Source organism: Arvicola amphibius, chromosome 7 (genome assembly GCF_903992535.2).
Source record: "Arvicola amphibius chromosome 7, mArvAmp1.2, whole genome shotgun sequence".
NCBI classification, from domain to species: domain Eukaryota; kingdom Metazoa; phylum Chordata; class Mammalia; order Rodentia; family Cricetidae; genus Arvicola; species Arvicola amphibius.
The window spans coordinates 37,002,895-37,026,997 of record NC_052053.1 but is presented as its reverse complement, the minus strand read 5'-3'; the positions used below and the strand labels follow the sequence as shown (position 1 = coordinate 37,026,997).

The 24,103-nt window shown below is 38.7% G+C and overlaps 1 protein-coding gene across 1 annotated transcript in view; it reads left to right on the top strand.

The window, feature by feature from the left end:
* Positions 1 to 24,103, top strand: part of Kynu (kynureninase) — a 138,034-nt gene that overhangs the window by 38,442 nt on the left and 75,489 nt on the right. The window contains exon 4 of the mRNA XM_038338285.2: positions 13,196 to 13,278. Coding sequence (XP_038194213.1) covers positions 13,196 to 13,278 — 83 coding nt within the window. The remainder of the gene's footprint in view (positions 1 to 13,195; positions 13,279 to 24,103) is intronic.

Sequence of the window (24,103 nt, the reverse complement as noted above, 5' to 3'; positions counted from 1 at the left end):
TTTAAACATTTAAAACTTTTTCATTAACACCCTACAGTTATCCATATTGATGAGTGTATCACTGTGATATTTTTATATATGTTTATAATATATACAGTCAACTCAAGGTAATTGAGGCTCCCATCTAGTTATCACAGTTTATTGTGAATTATGATTCCATCCGTTTTATAAAACACCAGAATTTATTAATTCTGTCTAACTGAATTCAGATACCCATTTTTAACCTTCTACAATTTCCACTTGGGGAGACAACTTAGAGACATCGATTTTCATTACTTTCCTGTTCTTAGGAAAATAATCTGCTTTTATGTATCTTCTTTCTTTCCATAGTAATTACTTATAAAATGGAAATGAGATATATTTGTTAAGTATTGAATTTCTTTTGTCTTATTCCTGAAATGTAAACATTTAAGTATTTTAAACAGTCCCAAAATATTTATAAATGTTTTCTCTGATCATTTGAAAACGAACCAAAAAAAAAATCATTATGGAAATGAGTCTCACTCAATGATCAGAAAACATTTCAGAAAGATGAAGTCACATTAAATACAAATTCTGGAGTATGCCATTTGCGCTCATAAAATTTCATGGTTCATGGCCTTTCTACCTTCTTTGTGCTCTGTCATTTTGGGAGCCCTTTAGTTCCCACCCCTTAGTGAGGACGGCTACCGTGATTCTCAGGTAGCACTGCAGAGTCCTCGGTTTTAATGGTTAAGAATGAGGACTCCCAAATTAATGCAGGCATGATGGAATGCTTATATAATTTATTAAGCATGTGATAATTTCATCTGCCCAGGCTTTTATGTGTAAGTTTCAAAATACATATCACCACGTTTGAAAGCATTTTGGACTAGCAGGTTTTAGTATTTAATAAATGAGGGTCACAGTTAATAAAAATGGCCGACATTCACATTGGTCCTTCATGTTTGAAAGCGGCGTTAAATGGGATGATTTTGCACTTTTGAAAGTGTCTTTCCCCTTGAATACTCAGGCAGCCAGGTTTTGCATTTGTAGGCTCTAGGTATTTAAAAGCGGCTGCCCTGCTGCCCCATTCATTCCCCATCACACCTCCCACCAGGGAGGGACCAGCTGAGGATGGTCGGGATGTTAAAATTCTGTGTCAGGAAGCAGCCTGTCTCTCAGAGCATCACCCATTGTTGCATTACGCTTTCATATTTTACTTCATGAATGCAGACAAAGCCAGAGCCTTAGTTAAATTCTCCTATTGCTCATTAGACAGTCACAGAGGAATGCACTTGAAGGCTGAAGGCAATGAAAATTGAATCGAAGGCCTTTTTTAGGCAAAAAAAGATCCGCCTACTTTTGCTTTGATTGCCTCACATGCCCTTTCTCTCAGCCCTGGAGACCTAGGTAACCTTGGGGCCCTGCTAGCTCCTAAATAGTTGAAGGGTTTCAGATGTGCAGTTATTCTTCCTTTCCTTCCTCCCTTGCCCACACACCTTTGATCCAAAAACAGTTTTTATTTGTTTTTTGCTCCCAAAATATTCAATTTGAAGCCCCACTCCTAGACTTTTCCGTATGAGATTCTGTAGGAAAGAATCTTTTTTTTTTTCCTTATCAACTTAGCTCCAAACTTTCTGACAGCCTGAGAGATTCTTGAAAGAAGGCAGGTTGGACAAGCACACAGGAAGGTTTTCTTACCATAGTAACTGGTTGAAGAGCTCTATGTGAAGGATAGCCATAGTGACTCATGGGAAACAGGAGGCACTGCGGGATCTTGCACAACTGTGCTGAAGTTAGTGAGTATTCTGGGGTGGATGCTTCCAGGAAGAACATTCGGAAATTGACTTTGTCTTTCTGAGTTTGAGTCTGTGATCGCCTTACCTTAAGGAGCCTTTTATTCAACTTCAGCTGGGTTTTTTGTTTATTTGTTTGACTTGTTTTGTTTTGTTTTGTTTTGTTTTTGTTTGTTTTTAAGTTGCTCTGTGTGCACACATTTTCATTTAAACAACTGTGTCACTGTGGTAGGCTGTCAGTCTTTTCATTTCCCTTTCTGATGACTGTCCTGATTTTTTTGCTAATCCCACTGTGGCATTTGTCCCTAGGTCGGGGACTCCCTGGTAGTGTGGTAAGCTTTTAAGGTATTCAATGTTGCTCTCTCTGCATCCTCCAGACCCATTTTTGCTCAGAGGCTCAAGCCACATCTGTGCCCCTTTCATTTGTCCAACAGAAGATTCTCAGTCAAAAAGAACTACAAGCTTCATTATTTTTTCCTTTAAAAAATTAAAATACTAAGTGATGTTTCACTCTGGAATCTTCATATAGAGTTTAGTTTTGTTGATTCCCCTCCCTCTACTTACCTCCCCTGACCTCCTGCTCTCGGGCTAGTGTCATTCCATGCACAACAATTCCCTCTCAGTGTTCATAGTTTATGTATTTTGTTACTTTAGTCTACACTCCAAACATGATATCCACTATACAGTCCCATTTCTAGTCTCATGATCTACAGCCACATTCATGTTCATAGATGGTCTCATATGATAGAGAAAGTATACTGTTTCTCTTTCTGAGTCTGAGCAATTTCATATAATATAATGATTTCCAGATTCCTCATTTTAATATAAATTTCAAAATTAAAGTTCTTTACTTTTCGTTATCTCTGTCTCTTCATGGAAATATAGCATAGGTCCTTTTCCACGGCGTAACAATGAACACAGATATACGAGTATCTCTATACGTGCTGCGGAGTCCCTTAGAGGAGTCCACAAATGCTGTTGAGATGGTAAGAAGTGGGAGGTCTTTGAATTCTGTGGACGCTTTCTCGCTCGCCTCAGGTGGGCTTTGATGGAGAAGTTGGAGCTCCAGAAACTCATGGTCACACAAAACGTCTGCTGAGTCAGTGGCTCGCAAATTTTAAAAATGGAATTCACAGAGCGCAGAGGGCGACTTTTAGATACGCGTTCGGTGGTAAGGAGTTTAGGGTAAAAAGGGGTCACCATCCTATACAGCAGAAGTGCGGGAGAAAGTATATCATTCAGCTGCTACTCTGGAAGCTTCGAAGGGGCTTAAACAGAAAGAGGGCAGGATGAGGCAGCTAGGAGAGGGTGCACTGCTCAGTGAGACCCATGGGCCTCCTCTCAATTTCAGCAGGGCTGCTCATTTAGGAAGAGAGAGAAGGAGAAACCAGACCAGGAGCCAGAATTTCTTTGGGATTTCTGACCTATGGCTAGGACAGCACCAAGGACAAGATTAAGAACCATTTGCTTTCAGGATCCTAGTCCCTAAAAACCACCCAGTCATTTTCTATCTCCCATCTCCCGTTCTTCTCGTATAACTGGTTATACAGTAGCTCCGCTCTTAGTTCTTTAAGGAACTTCTATATCGATTTTCATCGTGACTGTTCCAGTGCCGACTTTTCATCAGGGAATAAAGATTCTTTTCCCCTACTTTTTTGCAGGCATTAATTGTCGTTTATTTTCTTTATAATGGCCATTCTGACTGGATGAGATGAAATTTCAGAGTAGTTTTTATTTCCATTTCCCCGATAGTTGAGTACGTGAAACAGTATTTAAAATATGTGTGGGCTTTTTTTGTTTTTTTTGGTTTTTTTTTTTTTCTTGAGAACTGTCCAGTTCACTGCCCTATTTATTGATTAGCAGATTTCCGTGGGTTAATTTTGGGGGTTGTTTAATTTTGTAGTTCCTTGAGTATTCTGATATAAACACTGTGTCTAAAGTTTAACTGATAAATACCTTTTGCCATTCACTTTGCAGCTTGTCCTGTGGAGTGATAGTTTCTTTTGCTATGAAATTTCAAATTTACTAAATAGTCTAATATAAATTAGATTAATATAAATAGTCTAATATGAATTAAATGACTAATATAAACATCTAATATGAATGAGGAACTGTTTTAAAGGGTTGCAGCATTTGGAAGTTTGTGAACTAGTAGTTTAAGTGCTGCCCCTCTTAACACACACTGATGATTTGCTTTTTAACTTATTACTTCTTAAAAACTATATCTAGGCTCTAGTTGTACTCAAAGTATTTCTTCTACAATTTCTATTTATTTAAAAAATTACATCCCCTCCAAAGTTTAGTAGGAGCTTTGATCTCTTAGAAAACAATCATTTTTATTGTCATTTTATAATTTGATTTTCATTTATGAAATTTCTAAAGTAGATCTGATCATTTTAAATTTTAGTTTAATTTAATGCATGTGTTCTGTTAAATGAAATTATTTAGGCGATTCTAATGTTTTGAAATAGAAAAGTTGTAACCTAAATAGACTCATTTGCTATGTAATAATTATCAGCGTAAAGTTTCTGCAGTCCTGAATGTTATATCATGAACCTAGTGTCTCATCTCTCAGCATGCTGAAGCAGGAGAATTGAGTATCTGAGGATACCCTTAGATATAGAGGAAGATATTGTCTCAAGAAAAATGAAGAAAGATATCCTATAAAAATAAGAAATAATAATGTTCTCCAACACCATGTGTGTGAGCAAGGATAGGCTATCTGCTTAGAAGTTTTGGGGGACTGTTTTGTATTAAATATTTACTAATGGTCTGTGTGGTGGTTTGAAAGAAAATGGCCACCAAAGGGAATGGTGTTCTTAGAAGGTGAGGCCTTGTTAGAGGAAGTAAATCACTGTGTGGGTGGGCTTTGAGGTCTCTTTCGCTCAAGCTTTTTTTTTATTTTTTATTTTTTTTCTCACTTTTTTTATTAAAGATTTCCATCTCCTCCCCTCCTCCTCCTCCTTCCCTCCCCTCCCTTCCACCCATACCTCCATTCTACCCCTCTCCAAAGACAAAGAGCCATCAGGGTTCCCTTCACTATGTTAAGTCCAAGGTCCTCCCAGCTCCCCCTAGTGCTCAGTATGACAGGAAATCAACTTCCTGTTGCCTGCAAGATGTAGGACTCAGCTCCTCCAGCAGCGCATCTGCCCACATGCTGCCATGCTCCCTGCCACGATGATAATGAACTGATCCTCTAAAACTTAAGAAAGCACTCTCAGTTAAATGTTTTCCTTATAAGAGTTGCCATGTTCATACTGTCTCTTCGGAGCAATAGAAGAAACCCTAAGACAGACTGCATTATTTTAAAGAGAGCAATATGTTAATTATCATTATGATAAACTTTAGTTAGAAGGCAAAAAAAATCATCAATCCTGAGTATATTGTACATTGAGAAACGTGCATTGCATCCCAAAGACAGAACCTAGAGCCATAGTATTTAAGTCATCTGCATTCTCAAATTGGCGAGATAGATGTTGTCTTCTGCTTTTCACATGAGTAATCTCTACTATTGTTATGCTATCATTGGGACTTTTGCAAAAAATTGACAGTTCAGGTAAAATTAGTTAAAGAAGAAAAGTCCCACTCATTTATACTTGAGGAACATTCCAGCTGGCTGACAGCATGATTTACGTGGCAATGCGTTTGTGAACAGTGCAGTGATGAAGGAGACCAGGGGAGTTTTCATCTGAAGACACCTATAACAGCTTTTATTCAGTTATGAATTTCTTCCTTTAAATAAAAAGGAACACATGAATAAGAAAATACCCATTTCAGCATTGTTGTTAGCTAGTCATCGATTGGGCCATGGATAAGCCTTCATTAAGAAAGGCTGTGGAAATTTACTTATTTGCTGACAGGGAAAGCTTTCTAAAATAGGGCCACTTCTCATTTTGTGGGATGGGTAAAATATGGTCCTATTTTAAAGGGAATCCAAGTTTCTATTAACTTCTTAATTAGATGTTCTATCCTCTAATTTCAAGAGCAAATATTGCTCATAGCCACCTTACAAAACACCCCACTCCTGGTAATGATTAATATTGTGGTATGAGTTAACTCTTCGTATTTCTTTCTCAACATTTGTAAAGGATTGCAGTCATGTTAGGCTGCAACTTTGAATGAAAGCAATCTAGCAACTTTCTTAACTCTAACACACGTCTATAACCACACTTTAATCTACATCAATTCTTCCTAATGACAGGACACTTTACTTTGGGTTTATTTGGATAAAATGTTCTAAACACATTTCACTGCCCCAGGCTGGTGGGTTGACAAAATGAGGAAGTAGTCTTAGTGTGTAATATTTTAAAGAGAGGGAGATGCCAAAAGCCTTGGAGGGAGAAACATATCCCTAAAGATTATTACCATGGTGTCTACCAGAGTGAGAAGTAGGTGGCATAATATTCTGAGATATAAATTCTCTGAGGCAGAACATAGAATTTTACTACCTCGATGTAATAAGATATATTGTGCTATCAGCAAAGGCCAGGGAGCTCTATGTGATTAAAATAAAAAAGGATCCGAATATCTGCCTTTAACTACCATTTAATGATAACGATTTTTGTCTTTAACATTTATATTGGGAGTCCAGAGAGGCAAGCTGCAGGCGATCTAATAATAATATGAATAATAATAACTAGCAATTGAATTGCCCTTTCCTTCCTCCTAGTTCTTAGCAGCCTATGTTTATTCCCACAGAAAGGCCACCTCCTTCATCTCGGTTTATATGGTAATGGAAATATTAGCTTAAAGATTCCTGTTGTGTACCACATGTTGATGAAGGCAGTTTAGCATTCGATTTACATTACAGGGGATGAGTCAGCAAGGGAATATTGTGTATCCATCTCTTTTATATGCTATCTCGTTTACTCTTCCTGCCAACCCTTTGAAGAACATATTGTCACTCTTTTATTTACTTTTACAGATGTGGAAAATTAGCCCCTGGAAGCGCCTAATAAAGGAGGTTTTCCTCCTGGAGAGACCTGAAGTGGACTCATAATATATGATAAAAAGCCAACACTTAGAATACAATTTTTTGCTGTTATCAAAAAATGGTATCAAATGTGAAGGCATCCCCACTCACTATAGGTGGATTAAAGAATTTCAATATGTGGTGTAACACCCGATTCTGTGTTACCCCCTCGGTACAGTTCGCGCGCCACTGTACCTTGCGAGTCGGACAAGGGCCTGGAGATTGAAAGAACACACAAAGAGACCTGGGTCATTCGAAAGGAGATCAGCCGAATGCCGTTTATTTAGCCTTGGGGAAAATCTTATATACCCCACTCCTGCCCAAGGAATTCCACCCAGGCAAGTGGGAAATTACCATATCTAACTGCTGCACAAGGACTCCCACCTAGGCAGGTGGGAAATTACCATACCAACAATAGAGTTAACAATGCCCTACAACAAATCACCAGGCGGGGCAGAGGGAGCACAGGAACAAACAGGATGCTTAGTCATCTGACCAGAAACCGTCCTCAAGGTGAGCCCCAGGAACAAGGGCAGACCCGGGCCCTACAGGTCTCCCTTTTATATAAATTATGACTAGGCCTGTCTTGGGTGGCATTGGACGTCAGGCAATACCCCTTACCCGTCATGGGAAAGCATTCAGGTCAAAACACATTTCCTGTCTTAGGTTGGGGTAGCCCCCCCAAAACCTTTCCCGTCATTGGCTCACTAGTCACCCAACACCGAGTTCAGCCAGATTTGTGCTGAAAGATTCTCTGGGGCAATTGCTAAGAGGACTTGCCACGTGGCAACATTGACCTGAGTTTGCCTTTGGCTCTGGCACCATGAAACCATGAAGATGATGCTCCAGTGCATATAAGCATTCCTTAGGAGACTGTGCCTGCTTAATAAATCTGCCCAAATTGGAGTCCTTTAAGTAAGGTCTCAGCACTGGTGAAAGGAACCCTGGTATATTAAACTAGAATAATCTCAAGAGCCAATTAGTAAATTGTATACTCCAGGGTCCACGAAAAACAGCAATAAGCCTTTACTGTAACCTAGCAGTGGACTTTAACCACAACCAATAGCAAAATTAACTGCAATATTCATTTGTAAATTTAGCTCAATTTGAATGGCCAAGGCATTTGCAACCTGCCCTGAGAGGGTATCCATTGTGCAAGCAGAAGCAACTGACTGACTAATGGAAAATCCAGCAGCTCTAGCTGCTCTGGCAGCCGCAGCAATGGCTGCATTATCACGGGATGGGTAGATAGGTCCTTAGCACTCGGACCACAACAGCTAGCTCCTCAGGATCCCAGCAACTCTTCAGTTGACAAGCCAGTATCTACTTGATCTCTTGGCTCTGTCCTGTCTTCAGGCTTCTGGACGGGAAAATCCACAGCACGCACCAGACGCTCAGGTACCCATATTGGATTGTCAGCATCCTGTGGGAAAACACAAACAGCCCCTCTTCCCCACACCAGTACAGGATCTGGACCATACCAGGTGCCATCTGCTAGATTCTTCCATTTAACATGAGGCATCCCGGAAGAATCTGGCCGCCAGTGCCGGTCAGCAGCGGTATGAGATTGAGCATCAACAGTCAAAAAATTTAAAATGTATAAAATAAAAGACAAATGGTCTCTGGGGGTGGAACCATATTCCCCCTTTCTTGTTTTATGCAGATAGGCTTTGAGCGTACGATGCGCTCGTTCCACTATAGCTTGTCCTTGAGGATTATAAGGTATTCCCGTTTTATGGGAAATGAAAAAGTCAGAACAAAATTTAGTAAAGCCAGAGCTGGTGTAGGCTGGCCCATTATCAGTTTTTACAGTTTTTGGAACTCCCATGTAGGCAAAGGCCTGGAGACAGTGACTTTTAACATCACGTAATTTTTCTCCTGTATGAGCTGAGGCAAAAATAAGATGAGAATATGTATCCACGGTTACGTGAACATATTGCAAACGCCCAAAAGAAGGAACATGGGTAACATCCATTTGCCATAAATGATTAGGAGCAAGCCCACGAGGATTAACTCCCAAATGGGGAACAGTTAAAAGTTCTGTACACAGAGAACATTTTTTAACAATGTCAGTGGCTTGCTCTCGAGATATCTTAAAATGAAATCTTAACGACCCAGCATTGAGATGAAAACGATTATGAGCTTTTTCCGCAGCTTCATAAGATTCTAGACTAACTGCACAAATTTGGCGGGTAAGCTGATCAGCCAATGCATTCCCCTCGCTCAAGGGACCAGGGAGGTCAGTATGAGCCCGTAAATGCCCTACGTAAATGGGAACAGACCGGGCCCAAAGCAAAGTTTGAATAGCCAATAACTGCGTCTGGACTCGAGATACAGAGGCAATATAAGCTGCAGTTTCCAAAGGTGCAAGAATTTTGCTTATATACTGACTATCAGTAAAAAGGTTAAATGGAATATCAGCATATTTCTCTAATGCCATTTGAACAGCGATCAATTCAGCCACCTGAGCAGATTTAGTATCAACAGGCTGAATATCAAAATCAGGAGGGGAGGCTACCACAGCTCTCCCTGTGGAAGATCCATCAGTAAACACATTCCGAGCCCCTGCCAGAGGCTGCAAAGAAATAACTTTAGGGAAACATACCGGATGATTTTTGAAAAAGGTGACCAACTTATCAGAAGGATAATGATTATCAAACTTGCAGGGATTAGTGCATAAAAACAAGGTCCAATCTTCAGCAAAATTTTGTAACCACGTTATTTCTGCCTGGGTATAAGGCGTAATAACCTTATCAGGTAACATTCCAAAGGTTTGCAAACTAAGTTTATACCCTTTCTGAATAACACATAGCACAGCTGATGGGTACGAGATAACAATTTTTACAGGTGACACGTGTTCATGTACCCATAGGATGGGTCCTTGCTGCCAAAAAACTCTAGTAGGACTATGCTGAGAGGGAAAAATTATCAATAGCAACGGCTGACTATAGTCAATATAATGAGTATGAGCAGAGGCAAGCTTTTTCTCAATTAAAGTAATACATTTCCTTGCCTGAGGTGTCAACTCACGAAAGGAGGTTGGGTCTGGATTTCCCTGTAGAATGTCCATAATTATTTACTGCTCTAAGATCTTACAGCAACCTCCATTTACTAGACTTTTTCTTAATAACAAAGATAAGAGTATTCCAGGGAGAAGTGGATGTCATTATGCATCCTGCCTCTAGCTGTTCTAGGAACTCACTCTGAAGACCGGGCTGGTCTTAAACTCATAAAGTTCTATTGGTCTCTGTCTCTAGTTGCTGGGTCTAGTTGCTGGGATTAAAGGCTCGTGCCATTACACCTGGCTTTTTTCCTGGGCTGATTAACCATCCCTTTACCTGCAGGGCAGTTCCTTTTGTTGTGTCCTGACCTTCCATATTGAAAGCAATTCCTTAACCTGGCTTCACCTTGACCTTCCTTAAGGGCAGAAACAATTACCCTACCCATCACGTGAGTGCCATCAATGTCCCAGCCTAACCGGATAAAGTCATTTAAATCTCCATCTCTATGGGGGCGTAAAACCTCTTGACAAAATCTATTAGCATTTTCGTAGGCCAGTTGCTTTATGGCTGGCATAGCTGAGTCCACATCCCCAAAAATGCGACTCCCCACCTGAAGCAGGCGGTCAATGAACTCAGAATAAGGTTCTGAAGATCCTTGAAGGGTCTTAGAAAGCTGATCTCTTGCTCCTTTGTTAGGTAAAGTTTTCCGAGCTTTAACAGCTGCGGCAGCTATCTGAGCATAAACCGCAGGGTCATAAGCAATCTGTGCTGCTAAATCAGCATACTGTCCTTCACCAGTTAACTTGTCAAGGTTATGCTGGGGGAAACCCGCCTCGGCATTTTCCCGTGCTGTCTTTTTGCAATTTTCCTGCATTTCACCTCTCCATAACAAATAATCTCCCCCTGAAAGACAAGCCCTGCAAAGCTGCATCCAGTCATTGGGTATAAGGTTGAGTTCTGCAAAGGATTCCAAAAAAGCTATAGTGAAAGGAGCATGAGGTCCATAATCCATAACTGCTTCTTTTAACTGCTTAATATCCTTAAAGGCCAGGGGGTTATGCTGCCTGACCTTCTGTCCTTGCGGATCAATAGTTTCCACAACAGGATAAATCTGCCTCTCTCTACTTAGATTATTTAATCTGTTTTGGATCTCTCGGATTTCTGCCTCTAAGTCTATAGGGGCGGAAGCATTGGTATAAGGATTTGAAGTGTCAAGAAATGTATTTTGCAGCGGAGGTCTCATGGAGACATCTCTGTTTGCTTCCTTCCTTTCCTCTTTTTCTAACTTCCTTTTTATCAGTGCGATCTCCTTTTCTAAAATTTCTTCTTCCTGTTCTATATCCCTTCTAATACTCTTAACTTCCTGTTCCTCAAAACTCTTAATAGAACTCACAGATTCTTCTTCCTGAATCTCCTCAAGGGTTTTGTTCAAATTCTCTAATAGCTCTTTTACTTTAACATCATCACTGAGAAGAGCATCTCTGACTAAGCGCCATAGCGAAAATATTGCTATGGGGAATTCTTCTGGCCCTCGATCTTTTCAGCCTTTACCTGCTCCCAATCAGTAATATTAAAACCCCCTGCATGTAGAAACCAGGGACTAAACTCTAAAACCGTCTTAACGATCTCTTGTGCTGTCTCAACTTTAATACCGGTGCCTTGTTTCTCCAAAAGACTTAACAACTGGCCTGTTAACCGGCCCCTTAACACTGGAACAGAATTACTTGCACCCATAACCAATACACCCTCACCACTCAATTTCTTACCTGCTGGCCAGACTTCCGAGGGCGACCTCTCAGGAATCCCTACTTCCCAATCTCGCAGATGGGTCTCCGACTGCAGTTGCTGATGATCTCGCTGGGGCCTCCAATTGTAACACCCGATTCTGTGTTACCCCCTCAGTACAGTTCGCGCGCCACTGTACCTTGCGAGTCGGACAAGGGCCTGGAGATTGAAAGAACACACAAAGAGACCTGGGTCATTCGAAAGGAGATCAGCCGAATGCCGTTTATTTAGCCTTGGGGAAAATCTTATATACCCCACTCCTGCCCAAGGAATTCCACCCAGGCAAGTGGGAAATTACCATATCTAACTGCTGCACAAGGACTCCCACCTAGGCAGGTGGGAAATTACCATACCAACAATAGAGTTAACAATGCCCTACAACAAATCACCAGGCGGGGCAGAGGGAGCACAGGAACAAACAGGATGCTTAGTCATCTGACCAGAAACCGTCCTCAAGGTGAGCCCCAGGAACAAGGGCAGACCCGGGCCCTACAATGTGGACATAAACCTTGACTTCCCTTAGAATAGAAAGCACGTGCAGTAGTCTTATTTCTTAGTCTATAAGGCACCAAGCTAAGACCAACCCATTTCAGAGTTATGGAGAACATCAGCGCTCAACGGCCCTCTAGATGCTCCTCCAAATGCTTTGATTTAATCTCCTGAGCATTTTCATGTGTATTATTCTTCCTCATTTGATGGAAATTTCTTGATACCGAAGCACTCTTTTGTATTTTCTGATTTCCCCCTTTAAAAAAAACTGCTAAAATATTTGCTACAATAATAATATTGAGCTGGAATATGAAAGGTATGTAGTAAAAGATAGAGACATGGAGTGTTGATTATGATTATTAAATTTTGCTATTTGTATGAAATATTATCACAAGTATAGTTATTTTATGTATTTTTATCTCATTAATAGATTTTGATGTCCAAAAATAAGATACGGATATATACTTTTGTGTAGATACTGTTGTAGACTCTAAGTGAATAAGTAGAGTGTCCCAACAGTCTTGAAAATTTCAAAATAAAGAAAAAATAGTAGCTTAGGCTGGAAAATGTTTTAAAAAAATTAAATATCACATGGATAATCTTCTACCCACAACAGTAAAAACTTGTAAGCAGTAAAACAATGATTACTTTTAATCATATAATATCCAGGTACCACTTCTTGATTTTAAAGAAGCTCGACTTTAACATGATTGGTTAAACCTGGCAAAGACACGTGTGTTGGTCACCTGCCTTGTCACTGTGTCAACTGCCTGAGCAGAAAGAACTTTAAGAGGCCAAGACTGGTTATAAGTCATGGTTTGAGGATGCAAGCCATCGTAGTAGGGAACACGAGACAGTGACTGCAGCTCTCAGCTCCTGTTGACAGGAACACCAGGCTGTTGATCACATCTGGGCACATTAGGAAACAAAGCAGGACTGGCCTGTGAACCTCAGGTTCACCCCTCAATTACCTTCTTCCTCTATCTAAGCTCTACCTCCTAAAGGTTCTATTACCTCCCAAAACAGGGCCACCAACTTAAAAATATATATTCTATTACATGAGCCAGTGCAAGACATGTTACCTCTAAACTAAAACATTACACACAGAAGTATCCTACTTGCTAATTTTGAAAACAAAATCGGCCACCACCACACAACTAAGAAATTTTTATGTCTCTTTTCAATTTCAGGGGAGCCTATGGTCATGATTTCGGGAAACGTCCTTGGATTACAGGGGATGAGACTATTGTTGGCCTTATGAAGGACATTGTGGGTAAGTACAAAACACAGTGAATATTTTTCCAAAAGATTGTGAAGATATAATTTAGTTCTAAAAGTAAAAACATCTTGATTTTCTAAGTTAATCAAAAGTAAAATGAAAATGTACCTTCAATATTATTTCAAAAGGTTTTTATGAAGAATATAACATCAATATACAAAGTACAAAAATAAATATCTGTTGTTTTTAGCTCTTTCAAGTATCTGTTTATTTAATTCTTTATTTTGTGTTAATGGGGATGGGTCCCAGTTCCTCACTCAAAATATCAAGTGTTCCCCACTAAATTGCACCCATACCGCATATGTCTGAGTTTGTTTTAAACACAGTCTTCCTCAGCAAAGCAGGCTATCTCAGAATTCTTGCCTTGATCTCTTGTGTGCTGGGATTATAGGCTTGTCCAGCTTCTTGTATACTTTGAAACCCCTATTTATCACCTTCTTTAAGGAAAAGCACATTTTATTAATTTACAATCAAGTAATTAAAAATATGTATTATAATGCTATTACATGATATACATTCATTTTCATTAATAAATATGTTTATTGTAAAACACTAGAAGGACCGTCTCAGATTTAGACTCACCAGGGTGAAGAAACCAAGGAGGTGTTGTGGGGGTCTTGAGTTTATGCCTAATAAGGCTGCTTAGTGTGATCCCATTCTAAACTTGACTAGCTTTACTAAGAAACAAATGGACAATGTTTTATTGATGTGTGTGTGTGTGTGTGTGTGTGTGTGTGTGTGTGTGTGTGTGTGTGTGTGTATGTTAGAATAAAACTGCTTCTCAGAAGCTCACATATTTGAATGTTTGGTTCCTAACTGGTGGACCGTTAAAGAAGGTTTAGGAGGTGTGGCCTTGTCGGAGTAAGTTTGATCTTATTAGAGAAGCTGTGTCACTGAGTGGTGGACTTTGAGGTTTCAAAAGCATATGCCAAGCCCCATCCCTTTCTGGCTCTTGCCAGGATGTAAGCTTTCAGTAACTGCTCCAGGACCTGTCTGCCACCATGATCCCTGCCAAGGTGGTCAGGGACTCATCTTCTGAAACTGTAAGCAAACCCCAGTTCAGCGTTTTCCTTTGCATGTGCCTTGGTCACGACATTTCATCTCTCTCTCTCTCTCTCTCTCTCTCTCTCTCTCTCTCTCTCTCTCTCTCTCGTGTGTGTGTGTGTATGTGTGTGTATACATAAGTAGATGTGTGTGCAGAGGCTAGAACAGGCCTCAAGTCCCCTAGAGCTGGAATTCCAGGCAGTTGTGAGCCATCCAACATATCCAACATGGGTGCTGGGAATGCATCCTAGGTATTTTGTAATACCTTTAATTATGCCTTTAATTATGGAGTCATCCATTCATCCCTGAAACTTTAACTGTAATAATTGGTGATTGGTGCTATTTTGTGGCATAATGAGTTTCTGCAATTAAATTTTGTATTCTGTTGGTATTCATGATATTTTAGATAGTAAATTAACTTTCTATTTCATTGGCTTAAATATTTGGCATTGGCTGAAATTTATAACAGCTTGTTACCCTTTTCCAATTTTTGGATTCTATATGAAAACATTTGATGTACTTTTGGAAATACCCAGTTTTCAAGTGGTTTTGAAAATCTCACACCCTTATCAGAAAGCATAAAACCATCTTTATTTTTGTAAAACCATATTTATTTTATCATTTGATTCTGGGCAAGTAATTTGATGATTCAATCAGCATGATGACAAGTGGAATTAGAGCAGAGAAGCAAGGCTCAAATGCAGAAAAGCTTATGGAAAGCCCCTAAAATGTAAGAAATAGAATATCTTCTCAAAAAATAATGTATGATTCTTTGTTAGAAATCCCAAGGTTGTGGTGAGGAAGAAATGAAGACAAAAAAAGTCCCTGGTTTTCTCCTGGCTACAAAGCAAAATTAATATGCATATGACCACTAAAAACACAAGAAAGCCCAGTACTTATTACTGTGACTTGTGCTACCATAGGCACTAAGTTTTTAGTTGACCAAGTATCAGACATATGCATGGAAATACATTTTATCTGAATTATCACTCAGAAATTATTTAAGGAACTGGAAAATATGCAAACTCTCAATGAACAAAATTGAAATGGAAAACAAATGGTGTCCACGCTATTAGCAGAATGACAATTGCTAATTGCTTTTGTACAAATAAACAAAAACAAATAAATTTGCAATAAATCAAATTTTTAATGGAAAAGCAAACAAACAACAACCCTTTCATTACCTTGGTAATTATCTTTCAAAGGTTTAGAAATTACTCAGTCAGTCAAATGGGGGAGTCTGCATGAAGATAGGAATAAAAGAGATCTATTGAGAGACTGTATACACCGTATACAAATGACCCTCTTACCCTGTATGTGGCCTCCAGGCGTCTCCTATATCACACTGCTAGAGAAGATTGGGGGTTGGAAAGCAGGGGAAAACCAGACCCATTGAGAGGAATAGCATGCATGTCAGTCAGTCCAGGCTTACATAACAAAGTGTTCAAGATGGAGAAGCTTTAGAAGACACCTTTTCTCTTTGATACCTACAGCCCCGATCTCAAAGCCAGCAGGCTCTCTTCCTGGCTTGCACAAGACAATTTCATATTTTCCCCCAGTGGCCTTTCTTTCCTATGAGAAAGCTAGTCATACCTGATTAAGACCTTACCTGTACGGCCTCAATTACTCTTAATTAACACAGGGGATTGGGGCTTCACCATAAGACCGTGGGAAGACACATTTAATTCTAAACATATAAATGGAAGTATACTCTTCTTAGCAGCCAGAACTCACCAGGAGACTGTGCTTTCTCTGTGCTTTTAACCTAAAGGCTCAAAGAGGAGGCTGCTCCCCTGCCCAACAACTCAGTGGATCACCTTCCTATAGACTGCACCGTATGTGTAATAATCATAGTCTACACTGTAAACTATGTCACTATGCTGTCTGTTACAGAATTTGTAACTCTGATAAAAAAAAGTTGTGAGCAAAAGTAACCTTACTTCATTCCAATTTTATTGAGTTCTTAATGTGCAAATTTCTATTGGTTTAACGTGGAGGTGTTATGGAATCTGAATATTGAGTGCACACGGAAAATACCATCTCCAACGGCACAGAAAGACAAAAACAATATAAGCAAACATGCCTCTATAGACCAGAAGTATAGATGCTCTGAAAGGGCTTAGAGCTGTGCAAGTGCGGCTTTCGGGGCAGCAAAAACGAAGGAAACGAAGGAAACGGCTCAGAGACGGAGATCTGCATTAAGAGCTTTTCAAAAGACACTGTCGTGTGTGTGTGTGTGTGTGTGTGTGTGTGTGTGTGTGTGTGTGTGTGTGTGCAACCTGGATTCTGGGATCTGAAACCCAATAGCCCAGAATGCCAAAGGGCATCCAAGCTCAGGGAGGCTAGAAGTACAGGATCTCTGCTCTACCGAGAAGTTTTCGAGGATCATCACTCTTGATCTGTTAGAAATCCCTGTGCATGACAAAGAAAGAAGCTCACAATCTCTATTATAGATAGTAGTTCCATTTCGGAAAACCATTTGTATTTGTTCAAATTTCTAACAGGTAAAAAAAAAAAAAAAACCCTACAAATAAAGGTTTATATTAATTCAACATGAGATTTGTGTTTCTTTAGTTGTAGAATGTGCATTGTGTGTGTCTGTCTCTCTTTGTGTGGTAATAATAGTTTTTTTTCAGATAATAAGTCCATTCTAATCATGTTATTTTGTGTCTAGTATTTATCATCCTCAAAATGGGGAGTTAGAATGTTTATATACAGGCCAGGAAAGTCATAAGATGATATTATTTAATGAGATTTATTTATAAGGCCAGTAAATGCTACATAATTTTCCTGTGACCATTTAAAAGTTTTTTTTTATTTTTATTTTTTTATTTTTTCATAGCTACAGAATGCCTCTTTGAACTGTCTATTTAAAACAAACAAACAAAAAGAAACATTGGGCTATTGCAACTCATTAAATGCACAAGAATTTTGTTACTCAATAAGTACATGCATGTCACGTTAATAAAGAAAATTTCAAAGCAGTTACTGTCTACTGTTATTAATAAGGAGAGATAAGGGGACTGTAGATGTTCAGCTTGCTTAGAAAAGAAAATTGTCTGACCATTTTTAAATTTGAAAAAGCTACATTAATTAACCTCCGCTTTGTGAAGCTTTATCTAGTTTGTAAATTACATAAAGTGTCATGTAATTCATGTTCTGATGCATTTCTAATCCTGGAAACCAGTCCTGACATTGAGACTATGTTAACAGTCATTTGATTAAATTCTGACACCAGTGTCCCAGAGTTAGTTCACATTCCATAGGTTCAGAGTTTGATCCCTCTCTGGTGCTCTAACTTGTGACACCTGCCATAGGTCCCTACTTGGAGATAACTATCTGTATGTTGGGATTTTCACAATTAACACTTTGGTTGTGATAACATGACAGCAATTTACAGAGCATGAAGTACACTTTCCATATTCTAACCTGCTTATTAAAAGGACCCAACCCAACACAGCAGTAAGGAAGCTCAAGGCCATGTGGGAGGGTTGCCATGAAGCCTGTTCAAGTATACTATGCTCTCAGTGCTCAGTCTGCTCTGGGGCCTGGTGTGCAGTCACTGCCCAAACAAGAAGTAGTAGGTGAGATGACAAGATCAACTATCTGGTCACATGATCTCTCCTGACTTCATCTAAGTCACAGCTGGGAGTGAAGAGACAAACATATCAGACATTTCTTCTTTTATTTGAAAATTTTTATTTGGATGTTGTATTAATTAAATTAGAGATGTTTTGGTTTTCAATGTTAAAAGGCATATAAAAGATAATTATTCTTGGCATTTCAAAAGTCTATTTTGTGTACCTAAAACTCAATAAAATATATAAGTAATTTTCCAAAGCCTTAAATCTTATATAAAAATTATTAGAGTTAAATAATTGGTTTTCTTCTATAAATCATAATGTGACCAGTGAAATATCCCTAGAATTGCTTTATTGTATACAGAATATAAATATATAATTTTATAAAAGTGAATTATAAGCAGTATTCTTAAACACTAATTTTAAAATTTAAGTAAATGCCATTCTCTAAATTATTTTTAAAATTGTATGTATAGAGAAATGTTTATCCCTTTATATAATTTTAAAAACCAATTTATTTATTTATTATATATGCAATATTCTGCCTGCATGCCAGAAGAGGGCACCAGATATCATTACAGATGGTTGTGAGCCACCAATGAGGTTGCTGGGAATTGAACTCAGGATCTCTTGAAGAGAAGCCAGTGCTCTTAACAAGTAAGCCATCTCTTCAGCCTGTGAAGCAAACCCACATAGACAAATGACCTGAGCTTACGGGAGCTCATGGACTCTGGATGGACAACTAGGGAGCCAGCATGGGACCCACTTAGGCCCTCTACATCTGGGTGGCAGCTGTGTAGCTTGGTTTTTGTGGGGCCCCTAGTGGTGGGACCAGGACCTGTTCCTGATGCATGAGATGGCTCCTTGGAACTTATTCCCAATGGTGGGATGCCTTATTCAGCCTTGATGCAGGAGGGAGGAGCTTTGTCCTGCCTCAGCTTCATGTGGCTTGCTTTGTTGATTATTAAGGAAGGCCTTATCCCATCTAAGTGGAGATGCAGAAGGAGTGCGTAGATGGGGGATACGGGGAAAATGGGGAAGAAGGGAAGGAGGGAGGGGAACTATGGTTGGTATGTAAAACAAATTTTTAAAAATGAAAATCAATTCAATGCTTGCATTAGTATGAATAGCTTTTCTTAAAGATCTTTGTTGATAATGTGAAAGAACAAAATTAACAAAATCTTCATTGGCTTTATTTTTGCTTTAGAATTGGGTAGCATTTCCCTGAAGTAGATGTTGTATGACAATAACAAATATCTATTCATCCTCAGTAAGGGAACTTACAAAAGACCAAAGGAACAATACCAACAAAGTTCAATTTGGTGTATCAGTGACAGCCCACCACAGCAGAGGCAGTGGCTCACAAGAGCCAAAACCTAGGAGTGCTTTGCACAGCTCTCGGGTAGCAAGTGTGCTCTCCTCAGTAATTCTTTTTGCCTATTAATTTTCTGGGGGAAAGGCACTGGGGGTCTGGTAAGTGGTAGGGACTTTTCTGGCACTTATAAATTGTCTTATTAGGTTCTCAACTTTTCTTGAGAGTTTCCCAAATTTGAAGGAGCTTCCCTCAGGGATGGAATGTTTGAATTCAGAGAAAATTGTTACAGGGACTTGGGAACTTAACTCAGTGACAGAGTGCTTGTCCAGCAAGATCTAGGCCTTGGGTTCAGTCACTAACCACAGAAACAAGCAGACCAGGGGAATTGCTACACAGCACCAGAGTAGGTATCCCTGTGAATTTAGGAAAAGAGTTTGGCTATATCCATAGAAAAGAACCAAAGGAAACCCCAAGACAGAAAGGGGGGACAGGCTATTCATGGTAAACTTAGTTTCCTTTCAAGAGGGACAGGGAGACACATTGTTTACATCAGGTGTCTGTGGGGTACATGTCCTGTGAAGGAACTAAGGCACAGGGAATGGTAGTGTGCCAATTAAAATGGTAGTGGCCCATTTGGAACTCTGACTAAGTCTCTGGTTCTGGTTTTTAAGGTTAGGTAAGAAATTGGTTTCTCTTGGCTGACTTGAAATGAGAAAGTGATTTTATTTTTGTTTCTGACCTTCTTAATGGAAACACAATGTGTTTTGATTTAATCAATGGCTTTATAGTTTACAGTTTTTTATTGTATTTGTCAAGGAAAAACCATACAAAATTTCCTTTTACCTTGGTTACGAAGTGGTTCTAAGAGGAAAAAAAATGCCCAAATTGAAAGTAATAATTCAAAATATTGTTTCTTCTTCTATACATATTACATATTCTATTGCATTGTTCTCCCCCCCTCTTGTGTGTGCATGCATGTGTGCATGCATTTGAGTGTGTACATATCCTCAGATGGAACTCAGGACCTTGCATACAGTAGACAAGCACTCTATTACTTTGCCATGCTTCCAGCTTTATTGCAAATTTTGTTATTCTTTATGTTGTATATTAAAAGCTTCAAACTGTCTCCAGAAGATATGACTTAAAATCATAAAATAATGTAAAAAAATGAAGTGTAGCAAAAGTCAGATTACTTTTCATTGCTAACTATGTCATAAGCATACAGAGTTGTCTTATTCTGATCATGGTTGGATCTTCTACTTACTTGAAAGCATAGCCTTTAACTTAGATAAGACTCTTCAAAAGCAAGCAATAAGAGGGCAGTGGTGGTTATTATGTATACACATTGATATGTAGAGTGAACAGGAAGAGAGACAGTGAACATCCATATTTATTCAGACATAAAAAATTTTAATTTTAGATATGAAGAAAACCTATTAGTAAAACATTTTATATAGAGCCAACAATTCCACAGCACTTGGAACATGGAGTAGCTTTCCCTTATAATTAATGTCATATTATCAAGATGCTAGAAATAGATGTGCTGGAGAAGATTATCAAGATCATTATTAAGTCTACTTCCCCTGGATACATAAAGATCACCAGGAGCCAGATACAAGAATTTGATCTTTTTAAAATATAAAATTAATCTATTTCTTTTCTGAAACTTGTGGTTGAGCATAAGAGGAACAATCATCCATGGGTGATCTACTTCAACTCTCCCAGACCCTCTTCCATGCCCTGGCCATCTCTAGGGGCCCTAGGAATTTGCAACTAGACAGATTTCCTTGGGGCTTTACGTAATTATAGTCCTGACATCAAATGCACAATAGCATTTGCATCTGCTTAATAAAGAAGAGGAAGGATGATATGACAGTATGAGTGGACTCTCTTACCAGACAATAAGCAGCTTGGGGACTTGCTCTTCTCAGCTTGCTATACTTTGAAATTATTTTGGGATTAGAGAGACAAAGAAGGAAACTTGTTATGAACCTGGCTCTCCCATATTTGATTTATAGGGAATGTCTTACAAACGGTGCTTCCAAATGTAATTCTGAACAACAAAAAAAAAACCCTTATGAGACTTTGACTTTGATTAGTTCTATTTGAATATCAGTTTCCATATTGATATAAAGAAGGAAACCCATAATCGGTATCTCATCTCGTTGTTAAGAAGGCTGTGTGAAATAACACAAGTTGCAGATTTCAAACTGTCGGTGCACTTCCTGAACAGAGCCTGTGATGCTTCCACTCACTTTAGACTCCCAGGAGCGGCCGTTGAGACTATTCTGAAATTAAAAAGCATCAGCGCATAGTAATGGCCCCATAAATATTACCTTGCAAGAATTCAGTGTGAGAAGGCAGTGCTTGTATTTAGCTGCCAAAAACAAGCAGGAAACACTCATATCTGATGAAGCAACTCCTATTCTGACATTTATCAAAGAAAATCACAGGTGGTCCCCTAAGGGGAAGAGCCTTCCACGGCTTAAGCTTTCAGGAAACTTCTAAAAAACTGTGTTCTGAATAATTTTAGGTCATGATGTTTCCTTATTAATTCAAAGAAGGCTCTTAGGACAGGAAGGGGAACAAGGAGAGGCAACTTAAAAGAGTTTCATTTAACATTAACAATTTATCTCTTAGATAATATTGAAGTATTGTAGGAGAACATTTTTTTTCCCGAGGTACAACTTGAACCCATGAGGTCAATTAGGTAAACTTCCTTTTGAAAATAAAGTAAAAATTAGTTCAGCTGGCACGGCTGTGATGTTAAGAATAAATTATTCTTAAGTGCCTCTAGTTATACTCACAGTAAACATTTCGGTTAGTGTTTCAAGACTTTAATTCTAGCATGCCTCCTGGGTGTAGCTGAGTATGCACATTTGCAACTTAAATAAATGCATCCTGTCTTTGGGCAGGGCTCAGCAGTAGGTTAGGGTGGCATTCGGTGAAGTTCTCTGGTGAATTTCATATGCAGTAGTCAATGTTGGGATAATCATGCGAGGATAGGTAATCATTCAAAGTAGTGAGGGACTGTTGGCAAAGAATTGGTTAAAGATGGAGCATGTCCTTGAAAGAGAGGGAGAAATGCCATGAGTAAGCCAGGATTGGTTCAGACCAGTGCACCTGGGGTGGCTATGTTTGTGGTGTCAGAATTGGCCCATGCCAGAAACATTTTAGGTCCAATAAAAAGATTATGGAGCATGTGACAGACCAAATTTCTCAGAACATGGTAGTCTTTTTTTTTCTTTTTTCATTTTTTCATCTAGTAACTGATGGAAAGTTGTCTTAATCAATATGTAGTGCTTAAGCAAAAATTAATGTCTGGGTTTCTACATAAAAGCTCTTCAGTAATCTTTTCCATTTCTTTGTTTTCTTTTAACAACTACTGTGTTTTCTTATCATTTTTATTTGTTTTTAAATGCTTTCCCCCATTAATTCTGTTCTCTTACAGTATTGTTTTCTTTCTTTACTCCGCCTGTTTTCTGCATCATGCTTTTTTAACAATGGTTTTCACAATAAATACTTACAAATAAAAGGGAATCAAGCTGCTGGATAGGGTTTTATCTCAGAAGCAACAGTAAAAATAAGTTACACAGCAGTATAGAGAAACAGCTAGAATAGAGCTAATAACATTTATTTTAATACCACATTTCAAAAAGTATGTTATATGTAGGAGAATACACATACCATTATATGTGATATAAGCTTACTATGTCCATTTACTCTGCATAGACATGTAGATGGAATTTATTTTTCTGGCCGCTTGGCTTCAAACCTAATTCTCCTTAAGATGACCAGGCATGTTTTTAATGCCCACCACCTATTCACCAATTGTACAACAAATAAAGAAATCCAGATAGCAAATACAAGTAGCCTCTGACCAAAGGAAAATACAGGTTCCTCCTTGAATAGCTATGTTGATTAAGAATTCATTAGTTAAACACTCATTTCCAGTGACCTCACTTCAGGTCAACTTACACTAGAAATTATTGGACTTATTATCACATGGACTGCTGTGTTTCTAAAGGGAACTAACTCTACCAGATTTCTATGCCCGTGAATAAACAGTGTACAGCAAGAATTATATATTTTCTCTAACAACTTTATGAACTTTTTGATGGTCATTTCTTCAGTAGTGGTGAAGAAATCATTCTTCTTAAATAGGCCTAGTTTTCTAGAAAGTTGAACCGCAGAAGATGTGAAGTATTCCTGGGTTGTCACATCCCAAGTGTAGGCTCTGTCTCCCACCTACTTCCAGTTCTCCATTCTTGGGAGTCAGGTCCCATCATGTGTAGGTAATAAATATCTTAATTTTGCATATGTTTTCATCAGACAGTACACATTTCTATTGTCTTTTTATGGATGAGCAAATATTTAAGCTGTGGCATTTTGTCATGCAGCTCTTTTCTCTTGGCAACCATGACCATACTCATTGTAGTAACAGTGAGATATGTTTGGCAGAGTTGACTTCTGTTACTAAAGGTGAGCTTTAGTTTGATGTCAGGAATGACCAACTTTAAATATATGATTAACCCTAATATCATTTTGAGTTTATTTTAAAAATTTACACACATAAAAAGTACTCTTCAGGAATTTTGCAAATTAATAATATGATAAACCACTGTCATAGAAAATGATTATTATTTTGGCTTTCTTATTCATAACATCAAAAGAGGGGTATTATTTTTTAACTGTATGCATGTTTCTATAATGTGGTAAGTGGGGCAGATGGGGACCCCCCCATTTTCATAATGACACATCAATATACTCTTATCTCTAATAACACTGATATACTCAAGTAAAGCTCCATCCAGCCTTATTTTCCAACTACATTCCAAACCAACAAGAAAAGCCTCAAATATGATGCATCGTTGATGAT